At 51.1% G+C, this 17,808-nt stretch overlaps 2 protein-coding genes across 8 annotated transcripts; both read left to right on the top strand.

Annotated features, from left to right (window-relative positions):
* The first annotated feature begins 2,993 nt into the window (after nt 1-2,993).
* Uap1l1 (UDP-N-acetylglucosamine pyrophosphorylase 1 like 1) lies at nt 2,994-10,194 on the top strand. Of its 2 annotated transcripts, XM_034505708.2 has the most exons (9): nt 2,995-3,324; nt 3,563-3,767; nt 3,964-4,139; nt 4,379-4,551; nt 4,652-4,845; nt 5,272-5,412; nt 5,903-6,088; nt 6,613-6,679; nt 7,014-10,194. In XM_034505708.2, exons 1-9 carry the CDS (start codon nt 3,036-3,038, stop codon nt 7,104-7,106), a joined length of 1,524 nt encoding a protein of 507 aa, XP_034361599.1. In that variant the 5' UTR covers nt 2,995-3,035; the 3' UTR covers nt 7,107-10,194. The 2 variants fall into 2 exon arrangements, with proteins under 2 accessions (XP_076793672.1, XP_034361599.1); XM_076937557.1 differs by lacking the exon at nt 7,014-10,194 and having other exon boundaries at nt 2,994-3,324; nt 6,529-6,650.
* A 3,427-nt stretch (nt 10,195-13,621) lies between these two features.
* Nucleotides 13,622-17,751, top strand: Dpp7 (dipeptidyl peptidase 7). Of its 6 annotated transcripts, none has more exons than XM_034507227.2 (13): nt 13,622-13,784; nt 13,862-13,975; nt 14,050-14,189; nt 14,286-14,449; nt 15,002-15,137; nt 15,212-15,293; nt 15,400-15,566; nt 15,737-15,797; nt 16,301-16,419; nt 16,511-16,661; nt 16,811-16,875; nt 17,252-17,322; nt 17,438-17,751. In XM_034507227.2, the coding sequence occupies exons 1-13, from the start codon at nt 13,688-13,690 to the stop codon at nt 17,583-17,585; spliced, it is 1,515 nt and encodes a 504-aa protein (XP_034363118.1). In that variant the 5' UTR covers nt 13,622-13,687; the 3' UTR covers nt 17,586-17,751. The 6 variants fall into 6 exon arrangements, with proteins under 6 accessions (XP_034363118.1, XP_034363121.1, XP_034363117.1 ...); XM_034507230.2 differs by having other exon boundaries at nt 17,239-17,322; XM_034507226.2 differs by having other exon boundaries at nt 16,511-16,667.
* The last annotated feature ends 57 nt before the right edge of the window (nt 17,752-17,808 follow it).

Below are 17,808 nucleotides of genomic sequence, written 5' to 3'. Positions count from 1 at the left end.
GCTGCTGTGGACTATGGCCTGTGATGTGGAGCTCGGGCTGCTCACCTGACACCTGTCTGTCTACTGCCCCTCATCTTCCACATATTTTCTGCAATTATCTTTTCATTGCGTGGAAGTCGTATCAAAGCAGCCTGTTTGCTCATTCATTCATTCAGCCCGCCAGCCAGCACTCTCTGTGAACATTTTGCTGTGACCCAGTCACAGTGGTGCTTGGCTGGGATCTAACACTCACTTGCTCAGTGTTCCATGTGTCTGCTATTCATGGCAGGTGACAGAGGGTGAGAATGGGCCAAACAGTACCCTGCCTCCCAAGTTTACTTCTCATGAAGCAGTCAGGTGGATAATGTAAGAAAGCGCTTTGACCGAGGAAGGGTGTTCAGAGAAGAAGGGTATTCAGATGGGAGAAACTCCATCCACTGCAAAGAGGCAAGGCGAGACTGTGGACTAAAATCCTTTCTGGTCTAAGAGAATTTATGGCCTCCACTCTGCCAAGCCAGAATTTCCATGTGAGGTGTTTGACTGTGTGCTGAAGCTGCCTGCCTACACACATTGCACCTTAACACAAGTTAGTTAGCCTGTGTAGACCTGGGAAAGATGGTGCTTTTTATTTTGGATCCTAAAGCACCATTTAAACTCTGTTTTCCCTTCAGATGTATGTATCTTGTTTTACATGTATGAGTATTTACACATCACACTCCTGCCTGGGGAGATTTAAAGAAAGGTATCAGACTCTCCTGGAATTGGAGTTATGGATGGTTGTAAGCCTTCATGTGGACGCAGAGCACAAGAGACCTTACCTGAGGATCTTACCCTAACTCTCCAGCCTCACCTTTGAGGTTTTTTTTTTTTTTGGTTTTTTTTTTTTTTTGGTTTTTTTTTTTTGTTGTTGTTGTTGTTTTTTGTTTTTTCTGTTTTGTTGTTGTTGTTTGAGACAGAGTTTCTCTGTGTAGCCCTGTCTGTCCTGGAACTCAGAGATCCACCAGCCTCTGCCTCCCTAATGCTTGGATTAAAGGCGTGTCCTACCACAGACTTTACCTTCAAACTTTAAAAAAATAATATGAGCAAATCCTTTTAAAGCTAGTTTCTTTTAGAGAGAGAGAGAGAGAGAAAGAGAGAGAGAGAGAAACAGAAAAACAAAGCTGTTTAAAATGGCCTAATGTACTTTTGTAAAAATCTTCTTTAAGATTTACTTATGTATGAGTATGTATGAAGACTGTCACTGTCTTCACACCAGAAGAGGGCAGTAGATTCATTACAGATGGTTGTGAGCCACCATATGATTACTGGGAATTGAACTCAAGACCTCTAGGAAGAGTAGGAGGTGGTCTTAACCACTAAACCACCTCTCCAGCCCTGCTTTTGTACTTTTCTCAAGAGGCTTTATTTATACCAGGTGGTGGGTGGTGGTGGGGTTTGCCTTTAATCCCAACACTCATGAGGCAGAGGCAGGCAGATTTCTGAGTTTGAGGCCAGCCTGGTCTACAGAGTGAGTTCCAGGACAGCCAGGGCTACACAGAGATATCTCATCTCAAAAAGAGAAGACAACACACACAAAACAACAAAAACAAAAAAACCAAACAGAGGCTTTGTGAAAAAGCAAATTAAAGTAGTTGGCTGCAGAGCCAGTCTGGATAATGATGTGTTTATAAAGATAAAGAAATAAAGAGAGTGTGTTCTGTGGGTGGGTGGAGAGGTATGGGGGAAGGGGATGTCTCAGTGGGACCATGCAGGGGCATCTCTTCCCCGAGGGACCAGCCACACACCGGTATAGTATAGAATAGTTTATTCATGGCACGGGGAGGGGAGCCAGGAGAGTGGTAGAGGCAGAGAGAGGCAGAGAGAGAGAGAGAGAAAGAGAGTAGAGAAGTAGAGGCCGGCCATGACCATGTGGAGAGAGGGGGAAGGGAAGGGAGAAGCCGCCGCAAGGGGACAGAGGGATCAAGAGAGCAAGAGATTGAGAGAGGAGGGGGCAAGCAGCCCCTTTTATAGTGGGCCGTCTACCTGGCTGTTGCCAGGTAACTGTGGGGGTGGAGTTTAGACAGAAAGCTAACAGATAAACCAAGTTCCTAAAGGCAGGCAGGTGAGGGGAGGTGGATGCAGGTTAAAGCTAGCCTGGGTCTGGGCTCCTCCCAGTCAGTGCTAGCAGTGGCGGTTCTAGGTGAATGCTTACAGGATCAAGCAGACACTTCTCAGACTCAAGGAGAGAAGCTCCCAGGCCAGTGTCTTGGTTCTGGGTTGCTCGGAGGATTACAGAAGAAAGAGAGACACTGAAGGATAAACTTTAAGCTTCACGGGAATCAGCCTCTCAAGGATTAAAGACCAGCAGCTTCCCAGAAGCACTTTTTCCAGAAGTAACTTCCTAGTTTCACAAAGGGCACTTTTAGCAAGTCAGTCTCCGCATACCAAAACCTTTTATCTGATATAGGGGTTGTCTAAAGGAAACACGGTCTAAGCAGTTTTCAGCCATAGGAGACTTCCTGGTTTGCTAGGTATGCCGTGGGACTAAGTTATGCTAAGGCCTATGTGCCATCATTCCCGGAATTCACGCCAGAAACAACGGCTCTGCAAAAATTCTGCTACAGACCACCCTTCCGGCTGTGGACAGGCAGGAGACTGAGTTAGGTCTGGTCAGCCCAGTGCAGGTAGCTCAGACTCCCTTTCTTCCATAGGATAAGGATAGAATAGCTGTCCACGTGGGGAGAGTGATGGGAGTTACTTAGGAGAGAAACGCCTAGGCCTTTGGGGACTAGAAGGGCCTGGTCTGGACCGTACACAATGAACAGAGTTAGAGGCCAGATCCTAGGATTCAAGTCCCTGAAACGCGCAGAGGAAACTGTACTAAAAGGGATTGAAGAGAGCGGAGTCAAAGAAGACTGAACTAGAGCCCAAGAGGGAAAGGGGGCGGGATCCCGGGAGGTGCTGCACTCTGGGCCCGCTCCTCCTCCCCCCCCCCCCAATCTCAGCCTCTGGCCTGGTCTCGTGACATTGGTCAGAAAGTCACGAGTATGGGCTGAGCCTGCAGCTGCAGTTGCAGTATGGCCTCGGAGAGGGATGTACGCGCACAGCTGCAGCAGGCGGGCCAGGATCACCTCTTACGCTTCTGGGCGGACCTGGCTCCAGAGCCTCGAGCCGCGCTGTTAGCGGAGCTCGCCTCCTTGGAGGCCGACGCGCTGCGTGAGCACTGCCAGCGCGCCTCCGCTGCAGGCGCGCTAGCCCCGGGTCCTCTGCCGGACCTGGCGGCGCGCCTGCAGCCCCTGCCCCCAGAACGCGTGGGCAGCGCGATCCGCTGCGACCAAGAGACACGCTTGCGGTGGGAAGAGGAAGGTAGGCATCGCCGTACCAGGCGGAGACTGGGCAAGCGCTGGCCGTTGAGGCCGGAAGAGTTAGTGCCTATGGGGGTCGGGGCGGGGGGAGTGGAGGGGATGGACTCGGGAAGTGCTGCGGAAAGTGATTTGCCTTGCAGCCTTTTCCTCCTGCGTTTAGTAGACCGGAAGTCATGCAGCAGCAGGCTCACCATGGTTCTCCAAAGTGAAAGAGGCCTTGTCTCTCGCCTCCCCTCCAGGTTTCCGACAGATTGCTCTGAACAAGGTGGCTGTCCTGCTGCTGGCCGGTGGGCAGGGCACTCGCCTGGGCGTCACCTACCCCAAGGGCATGTATCAAGTTGGGCTGCCCAGCCAGAAGACCCTGTACCAACTGCAAGCAGAGCGTATCCGGCGTGTTCAACAGTTGGCTGGCCAGCGACTGGGGACCCATTGCACCGTGCCCTGGTTTGTCCTCCATGCCAATCTCCCAGAAAGACCACCCCTAAATGACCCCACACCAAGACCTTAGACCCAGTTTTAGCACTGCCCTAGACAGAGCCCAGTACTTGCCCTTGCTGAGCCCCATTTAGACCTGTTCCTGCCACGCTTACCAGATTGAGCAGACTCCCCTGGAAGCAGCTCACTGCTAGGACATTTACAGGTACATCATGACCAGTGAGTTTACACTGGGACCCACAATCAAGTTCTTCAAGGAGCATGACTTCTTCCACCTAGACCCCACTAATGTGGTGCTGTTCGAGCAGCGCATGCTACCTGCTGTGACCTTTGAGGGCAAGGCCATCCTGGAACGGAAAGACAAAGTTGCCATGGCCCCAGGTATGGCCCACACCTTGGACAGGGAAAGGTTGCCCCACCCGGGCCACAGAGCACAGCTGTGGGTCTGGAGGCCTGAGGCCCAGGTAAGGTGTACTCCGGCAGGCTATGTGGCCCCAGCCATGTGGCCCTGGCCAGTTTGGAGTCACCGGCTCTTGGTGGTTTGTGCTTCTGCAGCATTTACTAGACTGAGCTTGATCAAGCCGGAGTCCATGGGTAGCCCATTCCATTCTCCTTTGTAGACGGCAACGGGGGCTTGTACTGTGCACTGGCTGACCATCAGATCCTGGAGGACATGAAGCAGCGGGGCGTGGAGTTTGTGCATGTGTACTGTGTAGACAACATCTTGGTGCGGCTGGCTGACCCAGTCTTCATTGGTTTCTGTGTGCTTCGGGGAGCAGACTGTGGTGCCAAGGTGAGCACCAAGCTTTCCTTTTCTTGTCACTTGGCTCTGCTCTTGCTAAATCCCATCCCTCCTACTTCCAGCCCTCTGAGTCTATGCCCGGTGGTTGCAGGTGGTGGAGAAAGCGTACCCTGAGGAGCCAGTGGGTGTGGTGTGTCAGGTGGACGGTGTCCCCCAGGTGGTGGAATACAGCGAGATCAGCCCTGAGATTGCTAGGCAGCGTGGTGCTGATGGGGGCTTGCTCTACAACACAGGCAACATCTGCAACCATTTTTTCACCAGAGGCTTCCTGGATATGGTGACCAGGTATGTGGCAGCAGGTGGTGGTGTTCCAGACTGAGCTGAATCTGAGAATGTCACAGTAGCTGGAGCCGACCTAGCCCGAGCTGGGCCACTGCTGGGAGTGGCAAGGGGTTGAGTAGAGAGAATTCCTGTGTTATTGTAAACAAGCTAGTTCCAACGAGTCGTGCTCTGTGCAGTCTGTATGAGGCTCTAGTCACAGCTGTCTTTTGTGGATGGGCCCCACCTCTGCCCTGTCATTAGCTCGGGCAGCACTGTGGCTGGTGGTTCCGGGCTTTTGGCCCTGGGGAAGCACAGAGAAAGCCTGTGTCCTTCCCAGAGATATAGCTAGATCCTTGTGCTGCTGCACCTGCTGGGTGTACAAAAGTGAGGACTGGCTGGCGTTCTAGGGTGCCCTGTCTAAGCCATACCTTTTTCTCCTCTTGCTGCCAGGGAGTTTGAGCCCTTGCTGAAGCTGCATGTGGCCGTGAAGAAGGTCCCATACGTGGATGAGGAGGGAAATCTGGTAAAGCCGCTAAGACCGAACGGGATAAAGATGGAGAAGTTTGTGTTTGATGTGTTCCAGTTTGCTAAGTTAGTGGTGGAAGTCACTTGTTTTTCTCTTCTTCCCTCTCTCTGTTCTGGGGTGAGTTTAGAGGCCCAGCAGGGCGGCAAGGCAGTGGCAGCTTGGTGAGGAGTAGGTGGGGTGGGGAAGCTCAGGGACTACAGGGCAGTTGTTCTCAGGGAAGTCCAGAGGGTGTTCCTGTCCTGAAAACAAGAGTGGGGGAAGGGAACATTGGAGGTTCTGAGAGGACAATGAGACACACACACACAGAGCAATCTCCATAGTTCTGACCCATGGTCAGGTTTTGGAGTTGCTGGGTGGGTCTGTCCTCTTCCTCTGGACATGTGGCAAGCGAGCGTTGGAAGATAAGGTTTCCTAGTACCTCAGGAAAGTAAAGGTGCTTTTTGTGCCTGAAGGGGCCCTCCTAGATCACCACATCACTGACCTCTGAGAGGCGTGGCCTCCCCTCTTCAGCCGCTGGCTGGTGTGCAGGGGATGATGAATTCTTCTTTCCACCAGGAACTTTGTTGCCTTTGAAGTATGTCGGGAGGAGGAGTTCTCCCCTCTGAAGAACGCTGACACAGCTGACAGAGACAACCCCTCCACCTCCAGGCGAGCCTTGCTGGCTCAGCACTACCGCTGGGCTCTGCAGGCTGGAGCCCACTTCCTGGATGTACACGGGGTCCAGCTTCCAGAGCAGTCTGGGTGAGGGGCCCAGGTTAGCCTGGGCAGCAGTATTCTCATCCCAGGGCCCTGTTGATGCTGCCACTGTCCCAGCTAGCTTCTGACCCAGTGCCACCCCAAATGCAGACAGCTATATTCCCAGCTTCTTAGTCTTGGGCTCTGCTCAGGGAACCAGGAGGGTAGGTCTCAAATGCTCCCAAAACACGCTCTCATAAACTTTGAAGATGAGACCTAGGCCTAACCCTCAAGAGACATGGAGAAGTCTCTTCAGGACAGGAGAGGAAAAGGACCTTTGGTGTCTGTCTCCGCTGTTGTCATTCTGGAGCTTGCCTGAGCTCTAGGCAGGGTTCCTGTGTAATGATTTCTTTAGCTAGGCCAGAGCCTGGCAAGTGGCCATGGGTGTAGGCTGTGCCGAGGGAAGAATTTGTGATGGAGGTATAACTGCCTGGCATTCATTCTAGGCAGACACTAGCTCATGCCCTGAGGGAGCTGGGAGGATCCTGCATTCACTTGAGAGCCAGGTGCTGACCGTTGCTCTCTCCTAGCTTGCTCCCAAATGGAGACCCTCCCGCCATCTGTGAGATATCGCCCTTGGTGTCTTACTCTGGAGAGGTGAGCATGTAGTTCCCATTCAGGGTTTCATGAAGTCTGGTTTGTGTGAACCAGAAGGAAATGGGAGAAGCTGCCACTGGGGCAGAAGGTTACATACAGTTCAGTTGGCCAGTGAAGTGTGGTGGACTGAGGGATCTGGGGTGGCAGTCTCAGAGGGAATGGGGTACAGGAAGGAATCAAGGCTGAGACCAGGACGTTGGGGAGTCTTCCCGAGGGAGAGACACTAGCCCTGTGCTGTCCCTCCCTGACAGGACAACACTGGAGTCTGTTTCAGGGTGGCTGGAGAGGGTATGGGCAAAGTGCACACTTAACCACTGTAAGCCCTTGTTTATAGGGGTTGGAAATGTACCTGCAGGGCCGAAAACTCCAGTCTCCATTCATTCTGGATGAGGACCAAGCCATGCTGCTGCAGCCACAGGAGTGCTAACCTGCTTGCTCCCAGGCTGTCTGGCCATGGGGTTCTATAGGGTGGTGATACAGCTCTGGGTGGGGTTCTGCGTGGACATGCTAGCCTGCAGGACACCGAAGAAAGCGTGCTACTTGACTTTGAAAGTTAGGACCTCTTGGCCCCCCCACCCCCCATGGACTCTGGTTGTTTGTGTGTGTGGTTTTTGTTTGTTTTGTTTTTGCCTCCTTGCTGGCTCTGGGGCTTGGCTGAGAGGCAGGGGCTTAAGGTTGGAAAACAGGGCCAGAAGAGGCTTCAGGATGGGTGGGTGGGGAAGTGTTGTCTAAGAAGGCATGGGAGATGCTCTTCTAGCATGTGCCCTCCCAGTGCACAGGCCAGCCTCATGCTCAGCAGACATCGAGCTGTGCCTTATGGGGGTGTAGACAGCAGTAGCCCTAGACAGCAGAACCATAACTGGAGTAAGGCTGAGCATGTCACCCCGCGTGCCAGACATTATCAATAGAAGCAGCCTGATGCCAGCAGTTAAGACTGGGTTGAAGAACTCTAATCCGCATACTTTCCGCATACATCTGAGATGAAAGATGAAGTCTCCCCGCCTTCCCTAGGCCTCTCCCACAGCCTGAGTCTCAAGTGGGCCTGGCTGCTGTGTCCTGAGTCACGTCCTCCCAGAATGAGTTGCCTTCTGCAACTGATTTTGACTCAGACAGGAACACACCTCATCTTGATAAGTTCCTTTTTCCAGAGCTTAGAGCAGAAGCTCTGGAGTGGAGATGTAGCTTCTATGTAAAGTAGTACTTGGCCCTGCCACCCAGCCTTGTTCTCTCACTGACTACACCTCCCTTAATTCACACACAGCTGTTTTCCCATGCAACAAAATGATGACACCAGGCCTTCTCCTGTAATGTAATAGTGGTCAGGACAGGCAGCCTGCTCTGCAGCCACCTACTCCTAAATATAGGGTCTCCTGCTCATTCTCATTGGCTTTCCCAGAGGGTCAGTGGGAGGAGTGCGTTCACCTTTTGGTGTGGAAGCAGAGGGAAGATCAGGCCTACGACTGCCGTAGTTGGACCAGCATGTAGAAGTCAAGCTGAGCTTTTGCTGGGCTCTTGTGGTCATCTTGCTGAAGACCTCAGAAGCAAATGGTGTATCTTGGTACCTTCTCTTTTTTTTTTTTTTTTTTTTTTTTCTTTCTGGTTTTTCGAGACAGGGTTTCTCTGTGTAGCCCTGGCTGTCCTGGAACTCACTCTGTAGACCAGGCTGGCCTCGAACTCAGGAATCCGCCTGCCTCTGCCTCCCAAGTGCTGGGATTAAAGGCGTGCGCCACCACTTTGGTACCTTCCATTATTGTCCCACAAGCAAGCCAGGGCCCCTGGGGCAGGAGAGATCAAAGGGATGGAGATGAAAACCCCTAGTCTCCTCTTGAGTAAGCAGTCAGTTGAGTGGATTCTGGAAAGCACTAAAAGAATTTCAAAGAAATCTCCATGTCCTTCACCCTTTTCCCTGGTGATTGTATCTTACACGATTATAAGGGTATCAGACTGGGTGATAGAGGTACGGTGTTTCAAGATATCATGTGAATATATTAGCATACCCCACATTCAATCCAGGAGAATAATTGTCCCCTCATCATGGAGCTCTCCTTTAGGCTACCTCTCCATAGTCACACCCCACCATTCCTAGCCTGTATTATCCTAAAAAGACTATTGACTTTTAAAAGAGTAGACATTTTATTTTCACAGATTGGGCATTTGGAATAAACCCAGAGGCTGCAGGGGTTGGTGGGCAGGGTCTTGTACATCTCAGAGTGGCCTTGAATTAGCTGCACGGCAGGGCTGACTGTGGACCTCTGAACCTCCTGACAAGGTGCTCGGTTTATGGGGTGGTGGGAGTTGAGTCCAGGGCTTCATGTGCATGGTAGGCCAGAGCTCCAGCCTCAGATGCAGTTTCTCATGGCATACAGAGGTGGGAATGGGTGGATCCAGGGGTCAGGCCTTTGGGAACAGGAGGCTAAGAAACCCTTCATGCTTCCACTCAGCTCTTCACCAGGGGTTCTGGGAAACCCAAGACACAGGACACTCCAGGAAAACCTTTGTAGCAAACGTATGGTTGGCACTCGCTTTTTGATAGGCCCCTAATTTTTCGGTGACTGTAGGAAGCATCACCTGAGGGCTGGGACCAGATATGTGGGAAGATAGCCAGGAGAACACTAACTATGACCTTGGAGGAGGATGGGGAGAGGGGGAGGGGGAGACCTGAGACCAATAGGGTTTTCATATTCAGAGAAACCAAAGGCCAAGTAGGCGTGCCATAATGGGGCCCTTCAGGTACCCAGAGATGCACAGCCAGGTTTCACAATGTAAATATGTAGTTGGAACCTGGCCATGGAGGCACAGCCTTTGAATTACAGTCCTCGGGAGGCAGAGGCAGGCAGATTTCTTGAGTTTGAGGCCAACCTGGGAGTGCCAGGCCAGACAGAGTTGACATAGTGAGACCCTGTCTCAAAAACAAACAAGCCATGTAGTTGGACCTGAAGCTAACATGAGGTCTCTTCTCCATAGCGCTGCTTTGCAGGGCTCAGCATTGACCTGGAGCCGTGTGAGAGGCAAACCTAAGCGATTTGTTTTAGAACACAGATCCTAAATCCGTTGGGCCTCGAGTAAACTTCCCTGTTACGTCCCTTACCCACAAGGGTATCAGGAAGGGCCTAACAGTAGCCTTAAGTGTCTAGCCATATTCACCTTATGGGGAAGCAGGCTGGGCCTGTTCTGGCTTCCTCTGTGCAGAAGACAGCAGTCTTCATACTGAGTCTTACATGGATTCACCCCATTTTATTCAGTAGGAGCTGCTGTATGTGTATCTCAAACTCATCACCTGTCAGAAACTCAGCCCAGAAAAATAATCAGAGCTAAGAACGTTGCTTCCATCTGGCCTGCTGTGTGGGCCTGATGTCTGCATCTGTTCTTCCTCCAGCTTTGAACCCTGAAGCCTCTTTAACCTTTCTTAGGCATTCTGTGACTGACATCATTGTGTGGCACAAAGTATGTAATCTGAGTTGTTGCTGTTAGTAATTGAAGCTGGAATGTAATAAAGGAACCCATGTTTGCCAGTGGTCATGATTACCAAGCAAAATCAAGAGTGCCCAGTGGATTATAGGCAGTGAAATCACAGTAGCTTGTGAATTTATGGAAAGACATAGCATGCAGGTCTGTGTTACTGGCTTGGCTTGTACTTGACTGCTGCTGTGATCAGCTGATTCTAGTCATTAGAAAAGGAATCTGGCAAGCCTGAGGTGATAGCCAGGCATTTGATCCCCACAGAAAAGCAACCATAGAACTTAGAGTGGGGGTGGATCATTAGGAAGGAGGACAGAACCCAATACGACTTCTAAATCTTTAGGGGTCATATGATCAGATAAGTATCAGTCAAGACAATTATGGCAGTAGTGAGTGGTGACACACTGGATCTCCACAAGTGCAGAAGCTGGTGGCACTATTTGGAAACATGACTGTGTGATAGTACAAGCCTTTACTGGACTGTGTAAACAAACATTTCAGAGGACCTCACAGTGGAGCAGAGTGAGCAAGTAGAGCCATTAAAAGAACCTCTCTACACCTTCAGGAAGTTATGTTACCACTGGCAAGCGACATGCAGTGGTCATGATTACCAAGCAAAATCAAGAGTGCCCAGTCTTGCCTATAATCCCAGCACTTGGGAGAGGCAAGAGGACTGTGCGTCTGAAGCCAGTCTGGGGTACTAGAAAGACCCTGTCCTAAATACACAAAAATTTCATAATAGTGCAGGTTTATGCCATCTGATGATCACGAAGCAAGGGGTCTACACAATTTTGTTTCAGTCATACTCTAGAAAACTGACTTTCTATGAACTTAGTTAGTATATATATAAAAAAAAAAGTCTACTTTGTTGTTTGAGAGAGGGTCTCTGAATGTAGCCCTGGCTGGCCGGAGGCTCATTGTCTGCAAACTCACACCTCCCCCCCCCCCCCCCCCCCCCCCCCCCCCCCCCCGCCAGTGCGGGATTAAAGGGCGAGTCAGCACACTTGGCTCCTCCCCCGAGTGCGGGATTAAAGGGCGCATCAGCACACTTGCCTCCTCACATTTATTTGAGAAATACCTTTGACCGACTTACGGGTCATTGAGACATACAGGAGTTCTATCTGGTAAGGGGCCCAAGAGACCAGGTACAACTCATGATATGATACCTTTGCCCCCTAGGTAAAACTGAGTCCCAAGAAAGGAAGGGATCCAAGTGGCCAGAAAATTTGTTACCTTGGTAGGATACACACAGCAGCGATACTGGCTTCAGTGTCAAGCAGGGATCCTCACATAAGACACACTTGCCATAATTAATTCTGAGAGCTGAATGTGGCCCTAGCACTTCCTAGTGAAGAATACCAGCCTCAAGACCCTCGGACAATATGGACTTTGTTGGGCAAGGTGCTCACTCTGCACAAGATGTAAAACTCACTACAGTCAAAATCCATGACTGAAAAACTTACATACTCACAGACTCATAAGCAGTCATAAGTGGCAAAACCCTGTGGTTATAAAATAATTATAAAGTAAATGGCAAAGGCCTAGGGTCACACCAATATTGAAAACAATTACAAGACCTCTACCCACCCCTAAAATAACATCAAAGTCACAGATACCCATATATCAAAAGGATAGTTTAGGAACAACTACAAGTGTCTGCAATATACCTAGGTGGAAGAGTACTTGTCTAGGTTTAAGTCTCTGCACGTTGCCAGTGTGGTGGTACATGCATGTAATTCCGGGATATGTGAGGCACAGACAGGAATGCTGCAAGTTCAGGCCAGCCTGCTCTACATAGAAATACCTGATATAAATAAATGGGTGGTTAAGAGCTTTGGCAGCTCTTCCAGAGTGCCTGGGTTCAAATCCCAGCCCCACAGGTGGCTCACAACCATCTAACACTACAGATCTAATTAAGCACCCACTTCTGGCCTCTGTAAGGAGTACATATACATGGTGCACAAACAGACTTAGACACAGGTAAAAACAGCCATTTCATAAAGTAAAACAAACATTTTCAAAGTTAAAAGTACCCAAGTAGATGTGCACTAGTAAGAAGGGAGAGGGTAAGATGCCTAACTCAAAGACACTGATAGCCGAATACACCTTTCCTCCTTAAAATTCATGAAGGGAGAGTTGGCTCAGACTTGCTATTCTTGCAGAGGACCCTGGGTTGATTCCTAGTGTCCATATGGTAGTTAACTGCAGTTCCAGAGGTTTCAAAACCCTCTTCTGGACCCCAAGGAAACCAAACATGTATGTGGTAATACATATATACATGCAGGCAAAACACATAAAATAAATGATTAATTTAATTAAAAAAAGGAAAAAGATGACTTACAGAAAATTCCCAAGATACTGAACCCTAAAATAAAAAAGGAGAAATGTGTGATAACAAAGACCTGTGTGTAATGCCACACAGTAAAATGCCATTTCTACATTCAAAGGACATACGGGAGTGGGCTGCATAAACAGATAACAGGCAGGAACCACGAAGTAACATGGCATGAAATTCAAAAGGAGATTCAAGGATAGGGAGAGTGAAGTTCACTGTTTAAACGCAGAATCCCAGTAGATAGACAAGCTGCACGTATGTCTTATTGGGCAACACAAAGATGACACCCTCCAAAATATACAATAACAAATGTAGGCAGCTACACAGCATCAGAGTTCCCTCATCTGTGGCACGGCATTCCACAGCTCTAGGTTGTGTGACCCACTGGACTGTGGCCATGCTGGATGGACATGTTCCACCCATGGCCGGGTCAGACCAAGTCACCAACTTCTGTGGATGTCTTTCCTCTTCCAGACCTGGGACTAGGTGCCAGAGAGAAAACTGGTTGTTCTCTCTGCACGCTCCGTGCCAACAAGGTGGAGGGCAGCTTTCAACAAAAACCCCACCCCTCCATCCCCCGCCGCGTTCTGTTTGGGCTGTGGGCACAGTACCAGCAGTGGGGAGAAAAGAGCAGCTCAGAGATTCTCTGATACAACTCAGAGACACTGTCCCTCTGCAGTAACCCCCTACCTTCCTGAGGCCACTGTCTGAGAGCAGACAGAAATGTTCTAGTTACCCTGGCTCTGTAATTATGAGCCTGTCTGGTGCTGACCAGAACTGAGGGCTGGGAGCAGAGCGGCCATTTTGGCCGAGTACGTGACGGTGATGCTCCAGTCATTTTCAGTGCCCAGGGCTGAATGAGCTCTAGCAGCCAGCGGAATATGTGGGACCTGCAACTCCTAGGGACTTCAACATCCGGCAGCATCCTTGTGTAGGAGGACCCTCCCTCCCATCATCTTGTACTCAGCAGCTGGACACTTGGGAGACCACAGTCTTGATGAGCCTTAGCCCTCTCTGCTTCCTGGGTTTCTACAGTAACCATCTCTGTGGAAACAAGGAGGAGCCCAGAAATTTAGATCGAAGAACCAGGAAGCTGAAGAGGAAGAGTCGGCTCCTCCTCCAACTAGAATCCAGTCACAGTAGGACAGCCCCGCCCATTGTGTCTGTCACGTGACCAGGTCACATGACTGTCAACGCCTGGCTCAGAATCAGGCATGAGCTTCCAGCCTTGTGTTCCTATGGACCCTAGGGTCTCCTCCTGGATCTTTGTCCTGCTGCTGACACTGGGACTGTGCAACCTCCAGGCCAGAGGTGAGTGCAGACCCTCCTGACCTTCCTGGATCCCTGATCATCCCTTCCAGCTCCTGAGCCTCTGCACCTCCCCTCAGCCGACAGAGCTCTAGACCCTGACTTTCGTGAGAAATATTTTGAGCAATACATGGACCATTTCAACTTTGAGAGTTTCGGCAACAAAACTTTTGGCCAGCGGTTCCTGGTGTCGGGTGAGTGCTGGCCCCACAGCAGGATCCCTACCTGCTTATCCCTGGCCTTACGAAAACCCATTTACTTCCCATAGATAAGTTCTGGAAGATGGGCGAGGGGCCCATTTTCTTCTACACAGGGAATGAGGGGGATATCTGGTCCTTCGCTAACAACTCTGGCTTCATGGTGGAACTGGCAGTCCAGCAGAAGGCCCTGCTTATCTTTGCTGAGCACGTGGGTACCTGGCCAGTTCCTGGAAGTCCCTGAGTTGAGGGAGGTGGGGAGCACAGAAGCAGTGAGTGGTTAGCCATCCCTTCCTGTTTTCTGCAGCGGTACTATGGGAAATCGCTTCCGTTCGGTGTGCAGTCCACACAGCGGGGATATACTCAGCTGCTGACTGTGGAGCAGTCGCTGGCCGACTTTGCTGTGCTGCTCCAGGCTCTGCGGCAGGATCTTGGGGTCCAGGATGCCCCCACTATAGCCTTTGGAGGGAGGTGGGTCTTTGATCTCCTTTCAGGATAGATCTGTCCCCACAGGAGATTACCTAGAGTCTTACTCTTGCCCCACTGTAACGGCTCCACCCTGTTGTACCAAGTGACACCCTATACAAGGAGGGCCAAAGAGATGTCTCTTACATTCTCTACATCCTCTGCCTAGCCCCAGTGTGCCTAGCCCCATACATCGAAGGGCTGGGTCTAGCTTTACCTCTTCCTGGAAGCCCTTCTTGAGTGGATCTCATAGTCAGTGTATGATGCTATGTCGCTCACACTAGTGGGACACTTCCTTCTGATTTTGTCTCGGCAATGTCTTTGCTGGGCCAGGGAAGGGCACCCACAGGTGCCTTTTCCCAGTGAAGGCTGTATCTGCCTTGGCCCTGGGGTCAGAATGTGTGGGTCTGACAACTTCAGGTCCTTTTTTCCCCCCACACTTGGGACTTCTGAGCAGGGAAAGAGTAGCCTGGGCACCTCAGCCTGCAGGACAGTGAGACTGCTAGCCCTGAGTCTCGGGCAGCTTCCCACAACCACAACCCTGTTCCCTGCCCCCAGCTATGGGGGCATGCTTAGCGCCTACATGAGGATGAAGTACCCCCACCTGGTGGCTGGGGCACTGGCAGCCAGCGCTCCTGTTGTCGCTGTTGCAGGCCTCGGCAACTCCTACCAATTTTTCCGAGATGTCACAGCGGTGAGTGAGGGGACTTAGGTAGGTAACCCGGGCCAGTGCAGGAATGGCAGCAGCAGCCTTGATCTCTTCTCCAGGACTTTTATGGCCAGAGTCCCAAGTGCGCCCAGGCTGTGCGAGATGCCTTCCAGCAAATCAAAGACTTGTTCCTCCAGGGAGGTGAGGAAGCCCTTCCTCACCGACTGCCCACTTTGGGCGTTCACCCTTGCCCTTCACATTTACCAGCAGTTTCCTCAGCCTTTTCTTCCGGCCTGTCTCTCCCCAGCCTATGACACCATCAGCCAGATTTTTGGTACCTGCCAATCAATTTCCAGCCCCAAAGACCTGACTCAGCTCTTTGGGTTTGCCCGGAATGCATTTACTGTGCTTGCCATGATGGACTACCCGTACCCTACTGACTTTCTAGGGCCCCTTCCTGCCAACCCTGTCAAGGTGAGGTGACTCTCCCCGGATGCAGGACCCAGTGCTAGCCTGGTCCAAGAGCCTTGTAGCTACCTGCTTTTATGCCACCAGACACTATTCTGCTGTTGTGTAGACTAGCAGCACTGACCCATTCTCTGTGAAAGGGGCCTCCGCTGAGACACTCTGCTGCCCTTCTCTAGGTGGCCTGTGAACGGCTGTTGAGTGAGGGCCAGAGGATCATGGGTCTACGGGCACTAGCAGGTGGGTCTACTTCTTGGCCTTCATGGGGTAAGGGTGGCAGCTCTCAACAGTGACACAGGGCTGAGTAAGGAAAGGACCATATCCCTGAACTGGGGCTTGGCCTGGTAAGCTATTTGAGATGTAGCAGGGGACTCAGTACAGCTTTTGACATGACAGGACCTGAGTTTTAGGAACTGGACATAAGCTGAAGTGAGTAGCATGACTTCCCAGCCATCCTAGGAATGGGCATAACTACCCCTGAGGGTTGCTATGGGGCCTTTGGAGTCCCTAGTCACAAAGCTCTACATGCCTGTTCTGCCCTGTTGTGGGGCAGGGTACTAGGGGTAAGACAGTGTCCCTGGGCTGTTGAAATAGCCAGGCCAGCTAGTGGCGCATGCTCCAAAGACTCCAAGTGCTTACTTCACTGTGACATACTATGTTAGCCTTCCTTCCGAGGTGGGTGGGTAGTGGCCTGAGCATGTACTGGCTGGCTGGCTGCTGGTCCCAGCACTAATCCTATCCAGGGCTGGTCTACAATTCCTCTGGCACGGAACCCTGTTATGACATCTACCGGTTGTACCAAAGCTGTGCTGACCCCACTGGCTGTGGCACTGGCTCTGATGCCAGGGCCTGGGACTACCAGGTTTGTGGACATAGAGGAGCTAAACTGGTAAGCATAGGGGTTGGGTGTGTGGCTTGCCTGTCTCACTTATTTCACTGTGGGACACCTGTAGGCCTGTACGGAGATCAATCTGACCTTTGACAGCAACAATGTGACAGACATGTTCCCTGAAATCCCCTTCTCTGATGAACTCCGCCAGCAATACTGCCTAGACACATGGAACGTGTGGCCCCGGCCAGACTGGCTGCAGACCAGCTTCTGGGGTGGTGGTAAAGGGCTGGGTCGATTGGGAGCTGGGTGTTGGGAAGGATCCTGCCCTCTGTCCTGAGCTGGTTCTGCAGTGCCCAGATGCAGCTCACAGCTTTAAAACCCAGGTGGATACCTTGCCACCACTTGCCTATGTTCCTTTTAGACCTTAAAGCGGCCAGCAACATCATTTTCTCCAATGGTGACCTAGACCCCTGGGCAGGGGGTGGGGTAAGTCCAGGCCTGGCAGCTGCCAGCCCCTTCCTTATAGGTATTCTTGGCAATGCTTGGACTGTTGCCAGGCTCCTCACAGCACTTTGCCTTTGCAGATTCAGAGTCAGGTTCATTGTTGCTCCGGTCCTCATTATTGCCTCTTCTCTTTTGGGTTGCTTTTTCCCCTCATCACTTAATGTAGTCTAACATCTGGCCCATCACATTCCACCTTTCCTTTCCAATGGAGCTATTTGAAGCTGTGCAGTAAGCTCATTATTGCTTCAGTTGCATCCCAAAGACCGTACTGGCATCTATGTCAGGATGCAAGGGTGGGAGAGGGCTTCCCTACCTGTGGCTTAAAGCACAGGCCACATGCCTCAGATTCTTCCAACAGATCCAGAACAACGTGAGTACATCAGTCATTGCTGTCACCATCCAGGGGGGAGCACATCACCTAGACCTCAGGTGCAGTATAGTGCAGCCCACCTCTGGGCCAGTGTTGGGTTGTGGGTTAGATGGGCATGAAGCTCACCCTGTATGCTTGCCACCTGAGTGTCCCCATTCTTTATCTGCTTCTTAGAGCATCTAACTCAGAAGACCCCCCATCTGTCGTGGAGGCACGTAAGCTGGAAGCTACCCTCATTCATGAGTGGGTAGAAGCAGCCAGACTAAGGCAACCAGCAATACCATGGCGGCCTGGGCCTAAGCAGCATCACCCTTCCAGCTAAGATGCAGCAAACCGCACAGATCCCTTGTTTCATGTGAGCAATTGTGGCATGACAGTTTGCCTTTCATCTGATGGACTTTCCAGTTCCATGGTGGTTTGTCTAAGTTGTATTTCAAGCAAGGAGCTGGTGGTAGATGGGAAAAGCCGAATAAACATATGATAATGTGTTCTTGTCCGGTAGGACCATGCGTGGAGGGGTGAGATACTTGGAGATATGTTCTGTA

This window comes from Arvicanthis niloticus, chromosome 6 (genome assembly GCF_011762505.2).
Source record: "Arvicanthis niloticus isolate mArvNil1 chromosome 6, mArvNil1.pat.X, whole genome shotgun sequence".
NCBI lineage: Eukaryota > Metazoa > Chordata > Mammalia > Rodentia > Muridae > Arvicanthis > Arvicanthis niloticus.
The sequence above is the reverse complement of the archived record's forward strand: the minus strand, read 5'-3'. Positions and strand labels throughout refer to the sequence as shown.

Bases quoted from the DNA above. Each gene is read 5' to 3' on its own strand.
- Uap1l1 (XM_034505708.2), top strand. From the start codon at position 3,036: ATGGCCTCGGAGAGGGATGTACGCGCACAGCTGCAGCAGGCGGGCCAG. The intron at 4,140-4,378 runs GTATGGCCCACA...TCTCCTTTGTAG, and splicing joins CAAAGTTGCCATGGCCCCAG to ACGGCAACGGGGGCTTGTAC. The intron at 6,680-7,013 runs GTGAGCATGTAG...CCTTGTTTATAG, and splicing joins TGGTGTCTTACTCTGGAGAG to GGGTTGGAAATGTACCTGCA.
- Dpp7 (XM_034507226.2), top strand. From the start codon at position 13,688: ATGAGCTTCCAGCCTTGTGTTCCTATGGACCCTAGGGTCTCCTCCTGG. The intron at 14,450-15,001 runs GTGGGTCTTTGA...CCCTGCCCCCAG, and splicing joins ACTATAGCCTTTGGAGGGAG to CTATGGGGGCATGCTTAGCG. The intron at 15,567-15,736 runs GTGAGGTGACTC...GCCCTTCTCTAG, and splicing joins TTCCTGCCAACCCTGTCAAG to GTGGCCTGTGAACGGCTGTT.